Source organism: Convolutriloba macropyga, chromosome 6 (assembly GCF_964194025.1).
Source record: "Convolutriloba macropyga chromosome 6, txConMacr16.3, whole genome shotgun sequence".
In the NCBI taxonomy this organism is placed as follows: domain Eukaryota; kingdom Metazoa; phylum Xenacoelomorpha; order Acoela; family Convolutidae; genus Convolutriloba; species Convolutriloba macropyga.
In genome coordinates this window covers 28,818,414-28,838,443 of record NC_134473.1, presented here as the reverse complement: position 1 = coordinate 28,838,443, position 20,030 = coordinate 28,818,414, and the positions used below count along the sequence as shown (strand labels likewise).

General features: G+C 33.9%; 2 protein-coding genes across 4 annotated transcripts in view; one reads left to right on the top strand and one right to left on the bottom strand.

The window, feature by feature from the left end:
* The first annotated feature begins 3,769 nt into the window (after positions 1-3,769).
* Positions 3,770-20,030, top strand: part of LOC142341609 (alpha-ketoglutarate-dependent dioxygenase alkB homolog 7, mitochondrial-like) — a 40,263-nt gene continuing 24,002 nt past the window's right edge. Inside the window, 2 exon segments of the mRNA XM_075392695.1 lie at positions 3,770-3,934; positions 3,937-4,138. Coding sequence (XP_075248810.1) covers positions 3,772-3,934; positions 3,937-4,138 — 365 coding nt within the window. The 5' untranslated portion in view covers positions 3,770-3,771.
* Positions 9,077-18,090, bottom strand: LOC142341607 (uncharacterized). Of its 3 annotated transcripts, none has more exons than XM_075392693.1 (5): positions 17,917-18,090; positions 17,455-17,669; positions 12,936-13,106; positions 12,281-12,410; positions 9,077-9,717 (listed from the first exon to the last, which is right to left on the bottom strand). In XM_075392693.1, the coding sequence occupies exons 2-5, from the start codon at positions 17,620-17,622 to the stop codon at positions 9,302-9,304; spliced, it is 885 nt and encodes a 294-aa protein (XP_075248808.1). In that variant the 5' UTR covers positions 17,623-17,669; positions 17,917-18,090; the 3' UTR covers positions 9,077-9,301. The 3 variants fall into 3 exon arrangements, with proteins under 3 accessions (XP_075248808.1, XP_075248807.1, XP_075248806.1); XM_075392692.1 differs by having other exon boundaries at positions 9,078-9,717; positions 17,455-17,710; positions 17,939-18,088; XM_075392691.1 differs by having other exon boundaries at positions 9,078-9,717; positions 17,455-18,089.

Below are 20,030 nucleotides of genomic sequence, written 5' to 3'. Positions count from 1 at the left end.
TACGGAATTTAGCAGATTTTTTTTAAATTTTGCAATTGTTTTTAGATTTTTAAACATTTTTTTGCGAAATTGAGAAAATATATTTAAGTTTTGCTCTTTTCAGTTTTTTTGAAGCATTTGTCATTTTTCTCGTTTATTTACCTTTTGTTGATAATAAATGTTTTTAAGGCTTTTGCGTGAGTTAGTGAGTACATTGAATTGTATCATATGTGCCCTTTAGGATAAAAGCTTCAAGAGTTTTTGCAATGATTTTTGTGTCTTTTTGGCCGGGATTCAATTGATCTGATGGTCAGGTACAATAGTTCTCAGTTTTTCTTTCACTTCTTTGGATTGTATTTCAGGACTTATACTGCTATGTTTTTTAATTCGGCGTGTCCATCAATAATTGTTGCTACCTGAATTCTTGGAATTGACTTTTTCAATTTCAGTGACTTCTACCGCTTTGCGGTTAAAATTTGCGTGACGTCTTTTTTTCTGCCTTTACGTCAATTGCGTGAATTACCTCACTCAAAAAATGACTTCTGAACTCGCTTAATGAACTTTAAGTTTTGTGAACATTTACAATTTAAAGGTCAATAGTGGCATTTAAGCAAAGCCAAAACTATATGCCCTAGTTCTTGAGTATTAGAGTCTTGAGTTTTTGATTTCGAATATTAAATTTAAAAATGCTCCATTAGGGTTTTCTTCTTTCTAGAACGTATTTATCTCATAAAAATGACAGTCCGAATGTAACCAAAAAGTCTAGTGGTCTATTATAGGACTGGTGGTCAATCTGTCTATTTTATTTCTGTTGTTGTTTCAATTCATGGAAGGCCACAAGCGTATATTGCGGCTATTTTCCGTCAATCTGCCGGCTATGTTTTCGATTGAATCGGTAATGCTTTCCAAACTATGTGGTGATAAAACAATTATCGGTCCTATAAATGTTTGTTGTAATCGAATATGGGTGAGGGGATAGGAACTCGAACTCCTCGAAGTTATTTTTTGTTCTGACAACGTTGTAGAATTGGCATTTCTCAGAAGAGTAGTTGGTCCAACGGTATCAGGACAATAAACTAACAGTAAGCATCAGCTTTCCAGCTTTGGTAGGAGAATTTGTAGAGAACAAGAAATTTTCAATAAACTCAGTTGTTACTACCAGCGCTCTAATATATATACTTGACTGTATATACCATTGCGAACTAACATCAAGATTCTCACCTAGCAACATTTAAAAGAAATTGCAATGTATAAAGGCTGAGCTAGTCTAGAGAAACATAGCAAAAACTATCCAAAAATGTAACCGGAAATATGTAAAATATAGTTCTATATTCTGCACATTGAGAAATAAACAATTTTTTTTGAAAATTTTCTATTCTGTAGGCGATCTGTTGTGATACGTCTTCTTAAGCTCATTGGAGGAGCTCCATTTTGTAGGTTTTCAAAACTGAATCAGTGATGAAAATTTAGATATTTGTTGATATTTGATTTTAAATATTACCAATCAAATTGCCCTTTTTGGTACTTAAAAGCCACTTTAATTTTTTATGCGGACATATTACAGTTGTTCCTTATTTTGTATATTGTTGATGTTAGCTTTTTTCAACATTTTAGTCTTTCAATTTTTAAAATGAGTTTTGGAGAGACACTCCAACTGTTCGCATTTCTATGGCCCGACGGTTTATTTTTAATCAGCGGTGTTTCAAAGGTGTTTTTGATCATTTTTAAAGTGAACATATAGTTGCCCGCTTATAGTGCAATATCAATAGGCTTTTTTTTCAAATTTCAATAATTCATTGTCTCTAAACAAGATAACTCTGATTGGTGTGAGGGTAAAAAACCCAATGCTCGAACACCCAATGTGACAAAAAATACTCAAAGTGTACCCAATATTTTATCCTAATGTTGAAACTATCCGAACAATTATTTATCATAATATTTAGTTAATGCATTTGTGGCCTATGGCCATGCCTCAGCCGCATGTAGGACTTTATATGAAACCATCGCAACCAAACATGGGATTAAATTGTGGGCTTAATTGAACAGAAAGCTCAATGAGAATAAATTTATGGCGTTGGGTGTATTGGCACATTGGGTATTTTTGTATTGGGTATATTGTCATGTAAGCCTCTAAGCAGTAAGCCACACGTAAATTTTGGTGTCGTTAAGGTTTGTGAGAGAGATAATTGCTGTAATGGGTAGAACACTGGACTTACAAGTAAAATGAGTAAGATGTGGGGGTTTAGGTCCAGACATTGTAGCAATAAATGTCACGCATTTTTTAGGTAATTTGAAACTTTACTGTGACAGGTCTGTTTTTTGGCAATTTTTTTTACGATTAACTTTTGATTTTGTGCAATAGAAAAGTTCTCTCAATGGAAAGTTTTAGCTCAGCTGAGTTCTTAAGTTGGTTGCGAATCACAATAACTATAAATTGAATCAGTTGTACGTTGAGATCAAACTTTTTGTCTAATAAACTAGTGCCGCTACTTGGTACAGGCTATTTAGGCATCATCGATGTGCACGCTGCTCTCGGCTCCACGAGTCGAGGTTAAATTTTAGGAATCTGTCTGTATTTGAAAGTTGTTTTTCAAATGTAAATATTTAAGAAAGCTCTTTGATCACCTTTTGAAATTATTCACAGCAAATTGTGCCCCTTACTTTGTGCGAATAATGCAGTTGAATAATGGGTTGCTCTCGCATATACGAAAAATGCACGTTGTTTTCAATGATGTAAATGGAACTTCAACAGAAAAAACATTGATCTTTTTACCATGCGTTTTATCATAAGTTATTTTATACTCCTGCATAGATTTTTCTTAACTTTGAATTTGTGGCAACATCACACGATTCCATCAGCACGCATAGCTAACAGTTGAAAAGATAGTGCTAACAGTCAATTTAGTGTTGCAGTAGCTGGGCTACTTCAACAATGTTAGAAGGTTGAAACGCTGAAACAACTGCAAATTGCGCGTACGTTAAGCTTGTCATAGCTTGAAATGAAACTCTACTTCTGAACGCTGCCTGGAGAGGCTTAAGACAAGTTGGCGTAATGGGTGGAACATTAGACTTGCAAGTAGAACAAGCTGGTTTGGGACCGGCACTATTCCATTATCACATTAATTGCGTTGGCTTAGACCCCTAACAGCAGGTTGGCATTATTTTTTTTAAAGCAGATGAGGTTAAATTTGGAGAGCCTATCTATGTTCAGATATTAAAGAATCTATATTGTTTTGCTTTTTTCATTGAAAGGAAAGATTTATTTTTGTCAATCAATAATTTTGGTTTTGCAATCTGGCATTGTGTTGATGGTTGACTATCCAATAATTGTTGTCCAATAGTTTTTCTCTTGTCATGTTTTTACCAGGCAAGTTATTTAAAGTAAATAAAAGATAAAATGTAGAACTAAATAAACAAGCCAGAGGATAAGGGTTTCTTATAGTCTACAGAATTTTTCACAAATATTAATTTGAGAATTGTTTGGTAATCAAATTTTTTTTCAAGTTGTATTTGCACGAAATAGAGACCGTGAACGTGTACTCACGCAGCTGAAAAGTATAAATTCTTTTTTGAAGAAATTTCAGTTGAACACAGTTCAGAAGAATTCATTAAGGCTATTTTGTCGATAATTTATTACTAAGTAAATGCATCGCCATGTTTGTTTAACAGTAATCTAATTTATCCGTTTCATAAAAACTACACACTTGAGAACAGGCTAAAATATTTATTCAATGCTACATTTGTTCTTTTTTTCTTATAAATTCCATTCCTCTGTCTGTGTTTCAGATGAATATGAATGTCTTAGAAAGTGCTGAAAGGTTCAGATCGTTCATTATTTTCTCCAAAGCGCTCCAAAATTCGTTGAAATCGTTTTCGCCTAAATTAAAACTGTTTCCTAACTTTATAACTTCTGAACAAGAAGTGCAAGTGTTGAAGGAAAGTGAAAAGCGGCTAAAAAACTGAAATATCAACGAGATCACTGGGATGACGCAATCATTGGTTTTCGTGAATTCGAGAGTTCTAATTGGTCAGCAGAGACACTTAAACTCATTAATCGCGTGAAGAGAGTAGCGGATTTTCAGAATGCTCCTCGTCAACTTGTACACGTTTTGGACATAGAAGCTTCGGGATACATTAAACCTCATATTGATAGCGAAAGGTATGTTTCATAACATGAATGCTAAATAATTGTCGAGAATTGCTTGACATAGTTTAGAATAGGATCTGTTTCTTCAGCGTTGAGAGGTAAAGTACTTGGGGACAAGTCAGAACAAGAGACTGGTTTTTAATAGATATCAGAATTGGATAGACAGAGCCGTAGTTGTAACGGTATCGCACATTTGGTTGAAGTTATCTAGTACTGGTGTATTTTAACAGTTAGATGTCACTTTTGAGCTGCCACTCATAATGCCATAATTATATTCCATACTGCATAGTGTTTTCATGAGTTTGTTTATTTTCATCAATTTTTATTTGATTCTGACATGATATTTGATGATCACACACTCGCTCAAGATACTACTTTAAAACTAAATTCAAACAGTTGTCCATCTACAATCATATAACTTTAAATTGAGTTCGATCCACAATATGGAACAAAATTGAACAATATAAGTTTTCAATCTGTTTTTTTAATCTTTTCCGTTTGAATCTTTGTCTTGGATCAGGTTGATTAAAGAATTTAATAATATTTTGAGAACTGAAGACAATTGTCGTAAAATTAGTTATGGTTGCTTCATAGTTGAGACGAATTCTATTGATAGCCTTCTATTGATAGCAGTTGTTCCTACATAAATGTTGATTGGCTTAGCTGTCAAATGTTTTTTAAATGAAACAATGAGGTTCCATAATGTGCGTTTGCACATAATGTTCCGGCCCCGCTTATTCATGTTTTGATTTAATTGTCTAACAAATGAGCAAGAGATATCAAATGTGGCAAGAAAACGACATATCAGAAATGAGCAAATGCCCAAAAATCACTCTTCTCTTATGAAAAAGCGTGATACGAAAGCCAAGAAACTATTTAGTTGAATATGAAACCATTATGAAGATTGCATATTGGTTCACTAGAGATTGGATTCGACCGGCTGTTACAAAGACCAAGCTACGAAATTGACAGCAGGAATACGAAAATGACAAAGCTCAAAAGTCCACGGATATTTTCAAAAAGTCAAAACAAACCATAATTCTACTTAAAACAAAAGCAGATTAACTTGCAACTGCTACGAAAGTAGATGTGCTTTTTTAGAGAGACCGAATCATAAGACGAAAAAACATCAAATACGGAATACGACAGAACTCAAATTTTCACGAACAATGTCTCGAAGACACTGTGTTGAATCATCAAAACTATAAGACATTGAAAACAATTCAATACATTTTGATTTCACCGAAAAGATTTGATTTTTCTGCTTGAGTTTCTTTATTTCTTGATTTGAAATGTGTACCTTGAAAAGGGGTCTGTATAAAAAAAGAAAGAACCACAAAATTGTAGCGGTATCGAAAACTCACGATTTTTTGTATGAAAACACTTTTCATTAGCTTTAAAGACGTCAGTCAAAACTTAACAAACAGCGCAAATATTTTTGTACCAACAGAAAGTTGATGAGCTCTGTCAAAAATCAGACTAAGTTGAGAACAAAAATTTGGAAATGCAAAAACATCTAAAAAAATTAATTGAAAATCACTAAAACCAATAGGTACGAACTATAATCAGTTAATATTTTCATTAAAGCATCCATATAAGGATTTAAGTCTTTTGGTTGCCAAGAATATACCGTTCGACTAATATAACTACAATTAGAGGCAAAACCAAAGTTGTTATATTTTTTGCGAGAGTGCAGCCGTCAAAACTCTAATCTATTCAATGAAATCTATATTTCTTTTGCCCATGTTTTCAATGCCAATTTATTGAGTTATTTTCATAATGTGACAATTTGAAAGAGGAGGGACAATTACAACCTCAAAAATAGGCAAATATGCAAAAATTACAAGGCTGATGAAATTTCGTAGAAAAAAAGCCAATAAACCATTAGTTTTAAATAAAACCATTAGAAAGACTGTATGGTTCACATCACTTGGCATAAATTTTTCTGTATATATTGACACTAAGCTACTTGTGGACAAAAATAAGATGAAAATTGGTAAACTTTATAACTTCAGACATTTTCTTAGAAGAAATTCATTCGAAGTCCTAATTGTCATTAGATAACAACTGAAAGCATTCCATAAGTCCACCTATAGCTCTTAAATAACCCAACTTTGATCCATAACACAAATTAATGAGACCGCGAAAAGTATGACAGAATTGGAGAGACAGAGCCGTAGTTGTAACGGTATCGCATATTTGTTTGAAGGTATCTAGTACTGGTGTATTTTAACAGTTGGATGTCACTTTTGAGCTGCCACTCATAATGCCATAATTATATTCCATACTGCATAGTGTTTTCATGAGTTTGATTATTTTCATCAATTTTTATTTGATTCTGACATGATATTTGATGATCACACACTCGCTCAAGATACTACTTTAAAACTAAATTCAAACAGTTGTCCACCTACAATCATATAACTTTAAATTGAATTCGATCCACAATATGGAAAAAAATTGAACAATATAAGTTTTCAATCTGTTTTTTGAACCTTTTCCGTTTGAATCTTTGTCTTTGATCAGGTTGATTAAAGAATTTAATAATATTTTGAGAACTGAAGACAATTGTCGTAAAATTAGTTATGGTTTCTTCATATTCGAGACGAATTCTATTTATAGCCTTCTATATTATAGCAGTTGTTCCTACATAAATATTGATTGGCTCAGCTGTCAAATGTTTTTCTAAATGAAACAATGAGGCTCGGTAATGTGCGTTTGCACATAATGTTCCGGACCCGCTTATTCATGTTTTGATTTAATTGTCTAACAAACGAGCAAGAGATATCAAATGTGGCAAGAAAACGACATATCAGAAATGAGCAAATGCCCAAAAATCACTCTTCTCTTATGAAAAAGCGTGATACGAAAGCCAAGAAACTATTTAGTTGAATATGAAACCATTATGAAGATTGCATATTGGTTCACTAGAGATTGGATTCGACCGGCTGTTACAAAGACCAAGCTACGAAATTGACAGCAAGAATACGAAAATGACAAAGCTCAAAAGTCCACGGATATTTTCAAAAAGTCAAAACAAACCATAATTCTACTTAAAACAAAAGCAGATTAACTTGCAACTGCTACGAAATTAAATGTGCTTTTTTAGAGAGACCGAATGATAAGACGACAAAACATCAAATACGGAATACGACTGAACTCAAATTTTCACTAACAATTTCTCGAAGACACTGTGTTGAATCATCAAAACTATAAGACATTGAGAACAATTCAAAACATTTTTATTTCACCGAAAACATTTGAATTTTCTGCTTGAGTTTCTTTATTTCTCGATTTGAAATGTCTACCTTGAAAAGGGGGTTTGTATGAAAAAAAGAAAGAACCACAAAATTGTACCAGTATCGAAAACTCACGATTTTTTGTATGAAAACACTTTTCATTAGCTTTAAAGACGTCAGTCAAAACTTAACCAACTGCGCAAATATTTTTGTACCAACAAAAAGTTGATGAGCTCTGTCAAAAATCAGACTAAGTTGAGAACAAAGATTTGGAAATGCAAAAACATCTGAAAAAATTAATTGAAAATCACTAAAACCAATAGCTACGAACTATAATCAGTTAATATTTTCATTAAAACATCCATATAAGGATTTAAGTCTTTTGGTTGCCAAGAATATACCGTTCGACTACTATAACTACAATTAGAGGCAAAAACAAATTTGTTATAATTTTTGCGAGTGCAGCCGTTAAAACTCTAATCTATTCAATGAAATCTATATTTCCTTTGCCTATTTTTTAATGCCAATTTATTGAGTGATTTTCATAATGTGACAATTTGAAAGAGGGACAAATTACAACCTCAAAAATAGGCAAATATGCAAAAATCACAAGGCTGATGAATTTTCGCAGAAAGAAAGCCAAGAAAGCATTAGTTTTAAATAAAACCATTAGAAAGACTGTATGGTTCACATCACTTGGCATAAATTTTTCTGTATATATTGACACTAAGCTACTTGTGGACAAAAATAAGATGAAAATTGGCAAACTTTATAACTTCAGACATTTTCTTAGAACAAATTCATTCGAAGTCCTAAGTGTCATTAGATAACAACTGGAAGCTTTCCATAAGTCCACCTATAGCTCTTAAATAACCCAACTTTGATCAATAACACATTCATGAGACCGCGAAAAGTATGACAAATGTAGGTAAAACAAAGGAATTCATTTAAATTTTACAAAAACACCTTGTCAATGCCACAAAATGAGCTTTTCTCTGAAGACATGGCTCATGTTCATTTGGCCTCATTTTGTTGTCAATGAGATCTGTCTATAATTGGGCCTTGCTTTGAGATTATTTTAGTCAGTAGTCAACATGAAATTAACAAATATGCGAAAATTTTTTGAAAGAGACCGCGCCCCAACTTACTCCAAAAAATTATTGATTGTAAGAATCCAAGGTTTGCCCAATTCTAGGACCGATTTTGCTGCGCGTTCAACAAAAAAGAATTATAAAAAATAAGTGACGCATTTTGTAATTATTGAGTTATGTTTTCAAAAAACTGCAACATTTTATTTGCAGTAGATTCCTGTAGGAAACGAAAGTACAAGTAGCCTTTTTAGATGTTTCAAAGACTGTGTTAGCTTGCTATTTCCGGCCTATTTAATCAAAGTTGTTTAAAAAGGTAAAAACGTTTTTGGAGCCATTTTTTATTAAAGTCTGAAATTCGAAAAATTTAGCAAAAATGTTAACCAAAAGACTCGGCTGAAACAATCGACAGGCCTCCTCTATCCTTAAAAGTAAAACCAATAACATTGTTGGTAACATGTTTAACAAAATTGACCAAAATTTGGTCAAGAAATACGGAAAATGTGATTAAAAACAACGGAATTTTGACTATTATACACAAAAGTTAAAACCTCGATAACTCTCTGTAAAAACGGAAATCAAAAAAATCTTTCTAATTCCATACTCTACGTTGGATGGGCTTTCTAATGATAAACTACAAATGACTAAGCAAAAAAACTCATTTGAGTATATGGTTCCTCTCCCCACAAATGGGTCGGAACAATAATAATTGAGTGAGAAACAAGAAGTTACTTTCAGCCTAGGGAAGGGGTTGTTAAAACAAAAAAGATTGGATTTTTGATCAATGTTAGTGTGAACAGCCAGAAGAGCTTCGTCATCAGGTTTTTAGATATTACATCCAGCGATTATTAAGGGTTCTGTTCGAGTACTGTTATCTTGTTCAATAAATCCTTGATTTGCGCCTCTAGTTTATTTAACTGCTCTTGAAGATCATTGTCTTTCTCGTCAACTTTTTTGTTAGTCTCTTCAATTTGGTTCATGATACTTTCATTTATGTTTGGCGTATTGTTAATTTTAGTTCGAATATCGTCAACATCTCTCTTGATTTCGTCGAGAGAAGTGATTTTGCTGCTCAGTGAACTATTAGTTATTTTGATGTTTTCAACTAATTGAGATATTTTGGTGCTTGCGTCGTGCTGCTGCTGCTGCACGTCTTGCAGTTGCTGTTGATGTTGCACAATTGTTTTGTTAATCTCAGGAATCTTCTGTTTCAGTTGTGCATAATTGTTTTCGAGTGATTGCTTCCATTGGCTTCTCTCGTCCTGATTTTAAACTCTTTTTCAGTCAATACTGAGATTATAATTTATTTTGTCAAATTTCATGTGGTGAGACACTGTACATTATGTGTGTGTGGCAATATTAAGCTCTACTTTGATTACTAGTGTTGTTCTCTGACGGCAACTGCAATTTCTACTTTATTTTGAGAAGACTTTTATGGCGCTATGACTATTTTTTGACTTAATCTAAATCGAATCTCAAATTGAAAGTAGTTAAAGATTACGAGTTTAAAGCATTCGTTTGCAAAGAAAAGTAATCAATACGATGAGCTGACTGTTCTGCCACTCCAAATTTATTTGGAGGTAAGGCGCTTCATCCGAACCCCACTTTTTTGGCATATCTCTGTCTTCTATTTAATAAAAGAACGATCAACATTGAATGGCTGTCGAAAAATTAAATCAATTGTTTGAAGAGACGATAAAAATGTGATATAATGAGAAGTTTAGAACGAAGACTTAAAGCAAAAACTTCGATAATGTAAATCAAATTTTCTTAACTGATGTTGAATTGGTGTTGAATCAAAATGGCTTCTAAATTGAACCATATTAACTTGTACATTAACACATAAAATGGTGGCAATTTATACTGAATGTACACCACAAAGGATCAAAAACTAATGGAAACGAAAACTAAGTTTAAACAGAAAACTATTTTCTACTTTTCCTAAAAATTCTCTCTATTTGAGTTCCTCTTTTAGAAAACATAGTGGTGATATCTCGACATCAAGAGCAATCAACAGAACATAGATTTAAAAAAATAAAGTATACTTTTTCTCTTCAAAATATTTTGTTGTTCATGTCTCACATTTCTGTGACATTGAAACCAAATAAGTTTTCAGCCGAAATATGGGAGGTGGGTTTGAGGCTAACCGTAGGTGTCCGTCATTTTCTGCGGACACGTACCATAAATTGCCTCTGCCGTAAATTGCCGTTAAAGCAAATTGTCTATGATTTAGAGACCCTACTGCGAAAAGCAAAAGTTTGTTCGAGAGGCCAGAGAAACCACCACAGATGAATAAAAATTGTCTACTTTTTTGTTGTCCTTTTTCTCTATAAAATGTTTTCTGTAATTTTGCTCGTACATAAGGATTATCTAAGATGCTCAATTTGATACGGCTTCTGGTAAAAAGAGATCCAGGCAACTAAGTATGAGACAATTAATATTTATTAGTCAATAGATTTTTTAAAATATATTAATTAATACTTTTAAGTCAGTTCATATAAGGTTTCACAGAAAAAGGAAATTAATTGTTTTTCTTACGTAAAATTCACTATCCGTTTAATTTTTTGATTCCAATGTTCTATAAAGTTTTTGCTTCAGTTAAATCAAAACTGTATTGGTCTTTAAAAAGTTAAAGCCTAAAGTGGTTACTAAAAAGAAGAGAAAGAGGTCGCAAAAAGTAAAAAGTAAGTTGTTTTCAGTTTTTTTTTGTTTTTCGAATACTTATTTTTATAATGAAATCTTCTCTTTGTGTTCCTCTCAAACATTATTGTGTAATTGAATAAAACTATAGTTTATTTTAGTTCAAGCAATTTTTTCATATAATTTAGTAATTAAATATCCTCGCCAAACCCCAAAAAGTTGTCCTTTTCCTTTTTTCCTTCCATTTTTTAAACAGCTCCCCTTTTCCAGCCTGTAATGGAATGTGTAGTTTTTAAAAAAATAAAGCTAGTCCTCTGTGGGCATCGAAATGCGTTTCTCTTTTTTCTCTACGGTGCGTAAACAAAAATAAGGAAGATTTGAGGGACGAAAAAAGCCGGCCTGGCCCATATTGATAAAATTTTGAAACAATAATTGTCAACAAACCATTCGTCTACTAAGCATAATTAATTGCTCTTAAAGGAAATTTGCAGCAATTATGTTAGTCCTGTTGGTCTTTTTAATGCATTTTTTCACTCGAACAGTTTTTCGTCTGACCAAACAGGTAGCGCTCAGTGGGCTTTAATTTCTCTTAGAGCCTTTCATCTCACTAGTCTCAAAGTATGTGATTCACAGAAACTGTTTTGGAGACTTATACTTAGTGTGAAATGCGGTTTTTATAGGTTGACCCCACCCTCTCCCCCTCTCAACAACCCCACCACCCCCCCCCCCCCCGCTGCGCTCACACTCCTTCAATTAAGCTAAAGCTAGTCTCACTAAACCGTAGCTTGCTTCTGACCAAGCCAACTGCTCGCCGATCGTTTGAGAGCAATTCGTTCCGACGTTCGTCGGTTGTTTGATCTATTTTAATCTAGAGCCAGAATCATATATTCTGTTTTTCGTCTCTCGATTCTGGTTAATGTGAAAGGGCATGAACATCAAATGTGTATGATGGTATGCACCTTTTTCTAACACCTTGTCTGAGAGCTTCGCTAAATTCTTGCCTAAGTCCTGAATGAATTTTTCAATCTTATTTGATGTTTTACCACATTTTGCTCGTGATTCCACTCAATTATTTTGCAAAGGCCAGATGATTATATAGTTGTTATAATGTAGTTGTGTCGTCTCTTAAGTTGGTTTTTGCTAGACTAATCTTTAATCCTGGGAACTAAAAAAGAGTTTGGTTTCCTTCTGATTGCGTGATTGAGATTGGACAAGGTCAATTTTGCGAAGGGAGAGCAAACTGGCGGCAGCTACAACTCCAATGAGTAGAAATGCGATTACCAGGAAGAATATTGTACATGAGTTGACGCATCTAACCTAAAGCAGATATCATGCTTCAAACGTCTAGGTGACCATATCTGGTCATTATTACGCACTAATGCCAATTGACTCAACATTGTTGGAACTGTTTGAGGTCCTAGGGTATAATATGGCAACTTAGAAGCGATATTGTTAGTCTTATATTTAAAAGTTTAATGGTACTGCCCACATATTTTATTGCTATGAAAACTAATAATCTGCGTTTGTTTATCTTCCTCACAAAGGCGCATGAAAACGATCCATCGGTGTCAATGGTGTCCTTTCGTAGCGCATGTGACATTTGAAAATGAACTATGTAAATGCCCATTTGTATTATGCGTAATCCGTAAGAATCTACTATTATTATTACAAAACTAACATTAGCTTGTTCACACAAGCTACCGAAAACCAAAAAATCACATTTTTTGGGAATCGGGGACGCTAGCTGAACATTAGATTCCAAGCAGTCATAACTTAGTTGAACGTATTAGCGGTAAGTGAAATGGTAATTTGCTGTCACTAACATTTGTCTTAATAACTAACATTTGTCTTCAGTCGTCTGTAATTTTCAATAAGCTCCAGCTGTTTGTTGTGTACTGTTATTGGGTTGTTATCAAAGTGTGATGCATTGCCGTTCCCATACAGCTCAAGGTCATTGAAGGTTACGGGTGATTGTGGGTTACCAGCTGTGATCCAGTTTTGAGCTGCCACATCCTGTATAGTGTTTAATATTGCGATTAGTGCAAGTTTATATTTTTATTTTCAAAACAACGGCATATTTGAGTGATTAGAATGGGAAATTTGGTTATGTTACAAATCAAAATGATTTCAAGTATTAGAGACGATATTGCTTGTGTGGAACTTTTGTTGTGTGAATCTTCTAAGGACAGGGAATTTTAAATTCAATTAAATTCCGGCAGTAAATTAATAGTCGTCTTGAATCATTGTTTTGTCTGCTAGTTCACAGTTTCATTTTTATGAAAAAAATCCAATATCCCAATTCGCAGCGAAATTAGCTGCTTTTCTTTTTTCCATCTGTAAAGTGTTCTCCTTTCAAATTTACCGACTGAAGTCCGTAATAGTTGCTAGGCTGGCCTTTGTTCTTTTTTTTATTGGCACCAATTGAGGAAGATCTGAGTGACCATAGTAACTTTGGCTAAAGTTTTGTAAATTGTTAAAAGTTCATCACCAAAATATTAACAAAAATATTCTTAAAGCTTTATAGGAAAACGAACCAGGTCAGAGTATCCGGGTTGTAAATTTTTTTGCTGAGATTTTGGTGCATCCATTACACAATCTACTCTCGTTTTAAAGTCATGCAAACTGATAATTTTTCAAAAAGAGGTGATTTAAAATACGACGAGTCAGTGATTTCAAAGTGAATTCTTGCTTCATCGTGGGTTCAAAATGACCTAGTTTTGTTCAGTTATATTGGTTTCCTAATTCTTAAGTCTGCAGGTGATCTTTTTAACAGAGCAAAGTATCAAAATATCGATAAGCACAATAAAATTGTAAATTTTGTTCTTTTCTGGGTTTTTTTTGTAGTTAATATAATTAGAATCCTAGGTTCAATATAAGAATACAAAGCGTCACTGTAGATTTTATTTTTTTTATTACTCCGTGCTGTTATTGACAACGGAACAATTTTCAAACTCAAAGATTTTTACAGCATGAAACAGTATGAATGGCCACTTTCTAAGTTGAGAATTTTATTTTCATGAGTGTTTAAAGTAGTACACTATAAATATCTACACAGCAGTACCGCGCCATCGGTCTATGATCCACGAGTTTTTGGGTACCAATTAGTAAACCTAATGTCAAACCTTAAAAAGTTAACATTTTTCAAAGTCAAAACGTAGCGTATTAATCTTTTGTAGGAAAACAACCTGACTGATTTATAGTTCTTTCGATGTTTTCTGAATAGTTGATTCTTAAGACTATGCTTGTTAATTTTGGAGATATTCTAATTTTGTTATGGAATACCCTCCACGCGCCGTCTTAAAAGATTTTGCTCTGATTTTTCATCACATCAGGCTTTCGTACGGTGAATTTTAACGATAGAATTTGCCATAGTAGAACTTTGGTGTCGCTATTTTTATGGAATTGCAAGCCCTCTTACTTATAATAAAAACGCCAAAAAATCACAGAAAAAATAATTAAAAACCGTAAAAATCCATCCAAAAAATATTTATTTGGTCACAAAACTATGTATACGCTTTTAATGGAGCTGTTCATAGAAAGTTGAAAAAGTTGAAAGCACTTTTTGCGAAGAAAAATTTCTTACTTAAAATGTCTTATCTGCTCTCAATTGATGATCTTAAAATTAAAATCACCTCTATTCTCAACCGATAGCTAAGCAATGATCAGCCGATTTTTCACGTGAACAGAAAGGGATCAATTTATTCTTTGCTTGATGTAGGTTGAGCTTGTCACAACTTGCTTTCAAAAAGAACAGCAATATGCTTCAAGTCATGCCTTGAATTGTTGTTCCTTTTGTCACCTTCTCACCTAATGGAAACGTTAATGATTGTCTCATACCTAAAGTAATTTTGCGATGATTAGAAAATTTACTATGCCGGTGTTTTTTTTTTTCGTAATTTAATGCCACTAATTTTCAAAAGGATTCCGGTTTATTCCAAGTTTCTGTGTTTGCCCCAATTTTTTTCTGTTATTGATTTTCACTAGTTTGATGTATTTTGCACCTACTCTAAGGACATTTAATAGGAGCAACAATTAATAATGACATTAAGTGTCATTAGAATGGGTACAAAATACATCAAACTAGTGGAAATCAATAACAGACAGAGAAAAAGGGGGCAAAAACAGAAACTTGGCAAAAACCGGAGTCATTTTAAAACTTAGTGGCATTGAATTACGAAAAAAACTGCTGCATACAAAACTCTCTAATCATAGCAAAATAACAACGTTAGTCATGAGGCAACCATCAATTTTTCCGTTAGTTGAAAAGGGGACAAAAGGAACAACAATTCAAGGCATGACTTGAAAAACATTGCTGGTATTTTTGAAAACAAGTTGAGACAAAGTAGATATCAGTTGAAACTATAAAATTGCTTCAATTACACCTCAATTTTTTTGCCGACGAGACTTCGTGCACTCCCCCCCGTAGCTAGCTGCTGACCGCTAGCTGTTCGTTTGAGAGCATTTCGCGCGACCATAGTTATTTCTTTCTTTGGATTGTAATTCAAGACTGCAATGTTTTTCTATTTCGTCAAGATTTTTATTACAACCATATGACGGTACGATTACTTTACATCTGCTTTTTGTTCACTAATGCGTGAGTTTTCAACAGAATTGAGTGCATAACGCCATTTTTCACTCTTAGTGGAGCGAGTTTTTTTTGTTCATTCGAGTGATTTGAGTTTCTGGTGACGCTGGCTTTCTCGTTCTCAAAAATGACTCCGCACTATCAAAACGATTTTCTTTACTTTAATTCAAGGAGATGCGATCAATTGGGTTTTTGTCATGCTAATTGAAGTTTGTTTGAGAACAGCTAATTGTAACAGCAGTCCGCAATAAAATTTTCTCATTAAATTTTCTCTATTCGGTCTTCAAATTTTTTTGAATTTGCAGATCAACGAAGCTATTGTAGCTCTTCTCTGAAAATCTGCCAGCTATATTTCGTCGGCGTGGAAATCGCAGGAATCGGTATTTTAAAAGTGTTTTTCCAATATATTAAATGAGAATTAAATTAAATTGATGTGTGTATGATTAATTGCTCTCATACGAATTTTTTTAGCAGTTATACAGTCCTTTGGTCATATTGTGTGCGATTCTTCGGGTGACCGATTTTTTGTCTGAAGTTTTTTAACTTTTTGTCTTCAAAAATAGGCTAAGCAGATGAAGCCCGGATGGTAATAAGTCGCTGAGCACCTCTCTTAGAGCTCTGCCAGTTTCTAAGTGTACAATTCGTCAAAACTGCTGAGAAGATAAAATCATATTGTAAAGCACAGTTTTTGGCAGGTTAGACTTATTCTGCTACCAAAGGTACCCGTTCGCCGTTCGTTTGAGAGCAATTCGCCTGACATTATTCGGTTCTGTTTTGTAAAAGATGGAATTGTTGTTCATTCGTTTTGTTGAAAGTATGTAAGTTTTTTTTGGCTATATAGTGAATTAGCTTGTTTAATAGCCGCACAGCGATAGCTGGGGCTATTATTGTCCTTCTCTTGGTTTTTACAATTCAAAGAATTTGAATTGTATTGGGGCGCTGTCTTTTTTTAAGATCTGTTCAGACATTTTCATCGTTTTTGAAGTCAAATTGGAGTAGTGATTTTGGTCACGCCGAAACAGGAATTGGAGCGAAAAAGCGATTGGTTTTGCGGCGTGAAAGTTTTTCGCTCTAAATTTAAAGTAGAGTAAGAAAACGGTGTTTGAACAAAAATTCGCTTTCTCGCTAGTTGTTTTTTGTTCACATGCGGCAATTTCACTTTGATTTTCACCGTTTTTTCGATTTTTTGGATCGATTTTTTTCTAATTTGTTTTCTCAATCCATTCATAGTCCGTTCTAGGTCTAATTTTCTGTTTAGTCAATGAAAATTCTGAATTGTGTGTCAGGACTTGTCCTGCTATGTTTTTTTATTTCGTCGTCGCGATTTTTGTTATGACCATATGACGTCACAACCACTTCAAATCTGCTTTTCGTTCATTCGTTCATGCAATTTCAAATGAATTGCGTGCGTGACGTCTTTTTTCGGTTATAGTAGAGCGAGTTTTTTTGTTCATTTGCGTGATTAAATTTTTGGTCACATTTGACTTACCTCACTCTCAAAAATGACTTCCTCAGTTTGAATTTGACTTTTTTTTACTTCAATTCAAAGAGATAAGGTCAAATGTGTATGTGTCACTCTAAATGAAGGTTATTTGAGAGCGGCTAATAGAGGCAGCAAAAAATTACAGATTTTTAATCAAAATATAACATATCAGCCTTCAATGAAGAGGCTTTTGGTTTTTCTTTTTTACTGTTTTTTTGAGACTGCAGATCTACGAAGCTATTGCGGCTATTTTCTGGCAATCTGCCAACTATGTTTCAAGAAATCGTACTCACAATTCCGTCGGATATTTTCCAATCGATATTGTTGGGATTGTTGACTGAAGAAACTCGTGTGTTGTTACCACTGCTATGTGTGGACATCCTGCCATTCTCACTCGGTATAGTACTCATTCGAATGGAAGAGTTGTTCACGCTTTGTCTGTTGCTTCTTCTCTCGGACATTTAGATTGTATGCGAATTGTAAATATGCAATATGTCGACAATTTTTCCTGTATTTGGAGATGTTTTTAAAACTGGGTCTGAGTGATTTCTATTTAATATTATTTACAGAAGTTTTGATGTTTCCGACAAAATTTCAAATGCGTGATCCTGGACATATACTATTTCACAAAAATGAGAAGAAACATTGAAATAAAATTCAGTGTTAAAAATTGCCTTAAGACAGAAAACCAGCTTGCATTTTAAAATTTTTGACTTTCCCCCTTTTTACAGGTGATTATACAAAGTTTTGTTTACTAGGAAGGTATCGAAAACATCCAAGGAATCAAAGTTTTCTCGATTGCTCAAAGAGGACGAAGATCTGAAAGATTTGAAACAGCTCCTGTTCAAAGTTAACCACGTTAAGGGTGTTGTTAGTTTGTAAGAAGTAACTTATCAGTTTTGGATTATTGCAGCCCACTATGGCTTCATCTCGAGAAGCTAAGACGTTTTGCAAACATTGCTCATGTTCTTCGCTCTATTTGTCATCGGGAGGGTCGCTCAACGTTTCAGTCACATCTAGGCTGTATATTGTCAGCTTCTAAGTCAGATTTTAGTACGAATATATGATTTTGACCTGTCCTTGTAGCGTCGCCGGATCTGCGTTGATTGATCTTAGACCTCGTTTGTATCATTTTGAGAATATAGCGGTTGTTAGGATCGTAAAATTGAATAATCCGCATGTATAAAATTGTTTTATTTACTCATAATTTGATATGTGGTTATTAACTATTTGATCAACCTTCTTGTGTTTGAACGGTTTCGGAATGCGTTGAAGTAATTTTTAGGATATAAAACACAACTTTGTTAACTTAATTATGGTCAAATACATGTCCGCCTGTTTTGTGGTGGTATCAACTATAATGCGAGTTTTGCTGACTTTTAATCCTAGAAACCGTACATATATAGTAGACCTTTGATAGTCAATTGGTTGCCTAAAACAATTGACGGTCGATTTGAAATTGTTGGCTGGCAGTGAAAAGCGTATTGCAATCCCTAAGAAACGACAGTTAGCTGCAGATTAGTTACAAAATTACCTCGATAGGCCACCTAGATGACTATTTTGTAAAGGTTAATTGTGGGTTTTGAGCTATGGCGATTAATGAGAACTAAACCAGAAATAATTGTGTACTCTTTTAGGTAATAAAAGTTTGTTGACAACGACATTAATAAATAAATGTCGGACATATGAACGTCTATCTAATCCTGTCAGCAAAATTTGATGGCCTTACATGGCTCAATATTTAATTTGTAGATAGACTTTAATCAAATTCTGCCGACAATTGCATTCAATGATTATTTTTTGACATTTCTTATTTTTCCGTGAATTCATTACAAATTGTGTAACTGTTCAAGATTACACAAAACGACATCTCGGAAGATAGAGTCTCCAACCAACGGCTTGAAAATAACATGTCCTCACTCTGGGTCTTCTTACATTGCGGTCTGCTGTGCACTTCTTGTTTACAATAACAAGACGTACACAGCCAGTGTGCAGACCTCGAACACTACACAGTGGCTGTGTTAGACCTCCAACACAGCCACTGTGTAGTTGATCATCTAAGATTCTCTTCCCATCTTTTTTTCACCAGATTGTTTTTGCAAATGAGCATCTGCATGACGCGATAATATGTGCTCCCATTCAGAGTATTATAAATAGTTCAATTAAGTTCTTCAGAGGTCGTTTATAATTGTTAGTATCGTCAGCACTGATAGTTTTGATGACCTCTAAGATCAGTTGCGATTAACTCTAGGCATTATTCTTCTGCGAATCCCTTTGAGCACAACATTTAGTCATCGTTTTAATTTATAGACATCACTAAGTACAAAATAGCTTTTTTATAATAGGAATCAATTTTTTCTCAGTGTTTTCAGGGTATGCAGTGCAGTTGACCTAAACTTTGCTCGTGTGAAATTCATCATGTATTACTTTAAATATCTATCAGATGCCATTTTTTTCAGGAGCCGAGATGTGTTGTAAGAGGTAATTTTGTGGAATTATCTACCAATTGGGATTTCATTCATTTCTACGAATCAACCTATTGTATTGCGGAAGACAGCGGCAAATAATAGTAAATACACATGCCTAAAATATCTGTTTTGTAAGTGTTGATCAATCAGAGAGGTGCATCGGTCATCGGAGAGATACACCTAAGGTCTCCAATCAATGGCTTGAAAATAACATGCCCTTGGTCTGGGCCATCTTACATTTCAGTCCGTTTTACTGTTGCTTACAAAATACTGTTAAAAACAAGTTATTAGACCTCGAACACAGTCACTGCCTATTTGATCATCTAAGATTCTCCTCCCATCTTTTTTCACCAGTTTGTTTTTGCAATTGAGCATCTGCATGACGCGACAAAGTTTGCTCA

What these genes read in the sequence shown, in the direction of transcription:
- LOC142341607 (XM_075392693.1), bottom strand. Translation starts at nt 17,622, where the DNA reads ATGTCCGAGAGAAGAAGCAACAGACAAAGCGTGAACAACTCTTCCATT. An exon ending in ACAGACGACTGAAGACAAAT is followed by an intron (nt 12,411 to 12,935) that starts GTTAGTTATTAA and finishes TATCTGCTTTAG; the next exon opens with GTTAGATGCGTCAACTCATG. An exon ending in ATCTCAATCACGCAATCAGA is followed by an intron (nt 9,718 to 12,280) that starts AGGAAACCAAAC and finishes GAGTTTAAAATC; the next exon opens with AGGACGAGAGAAGCCAATGG.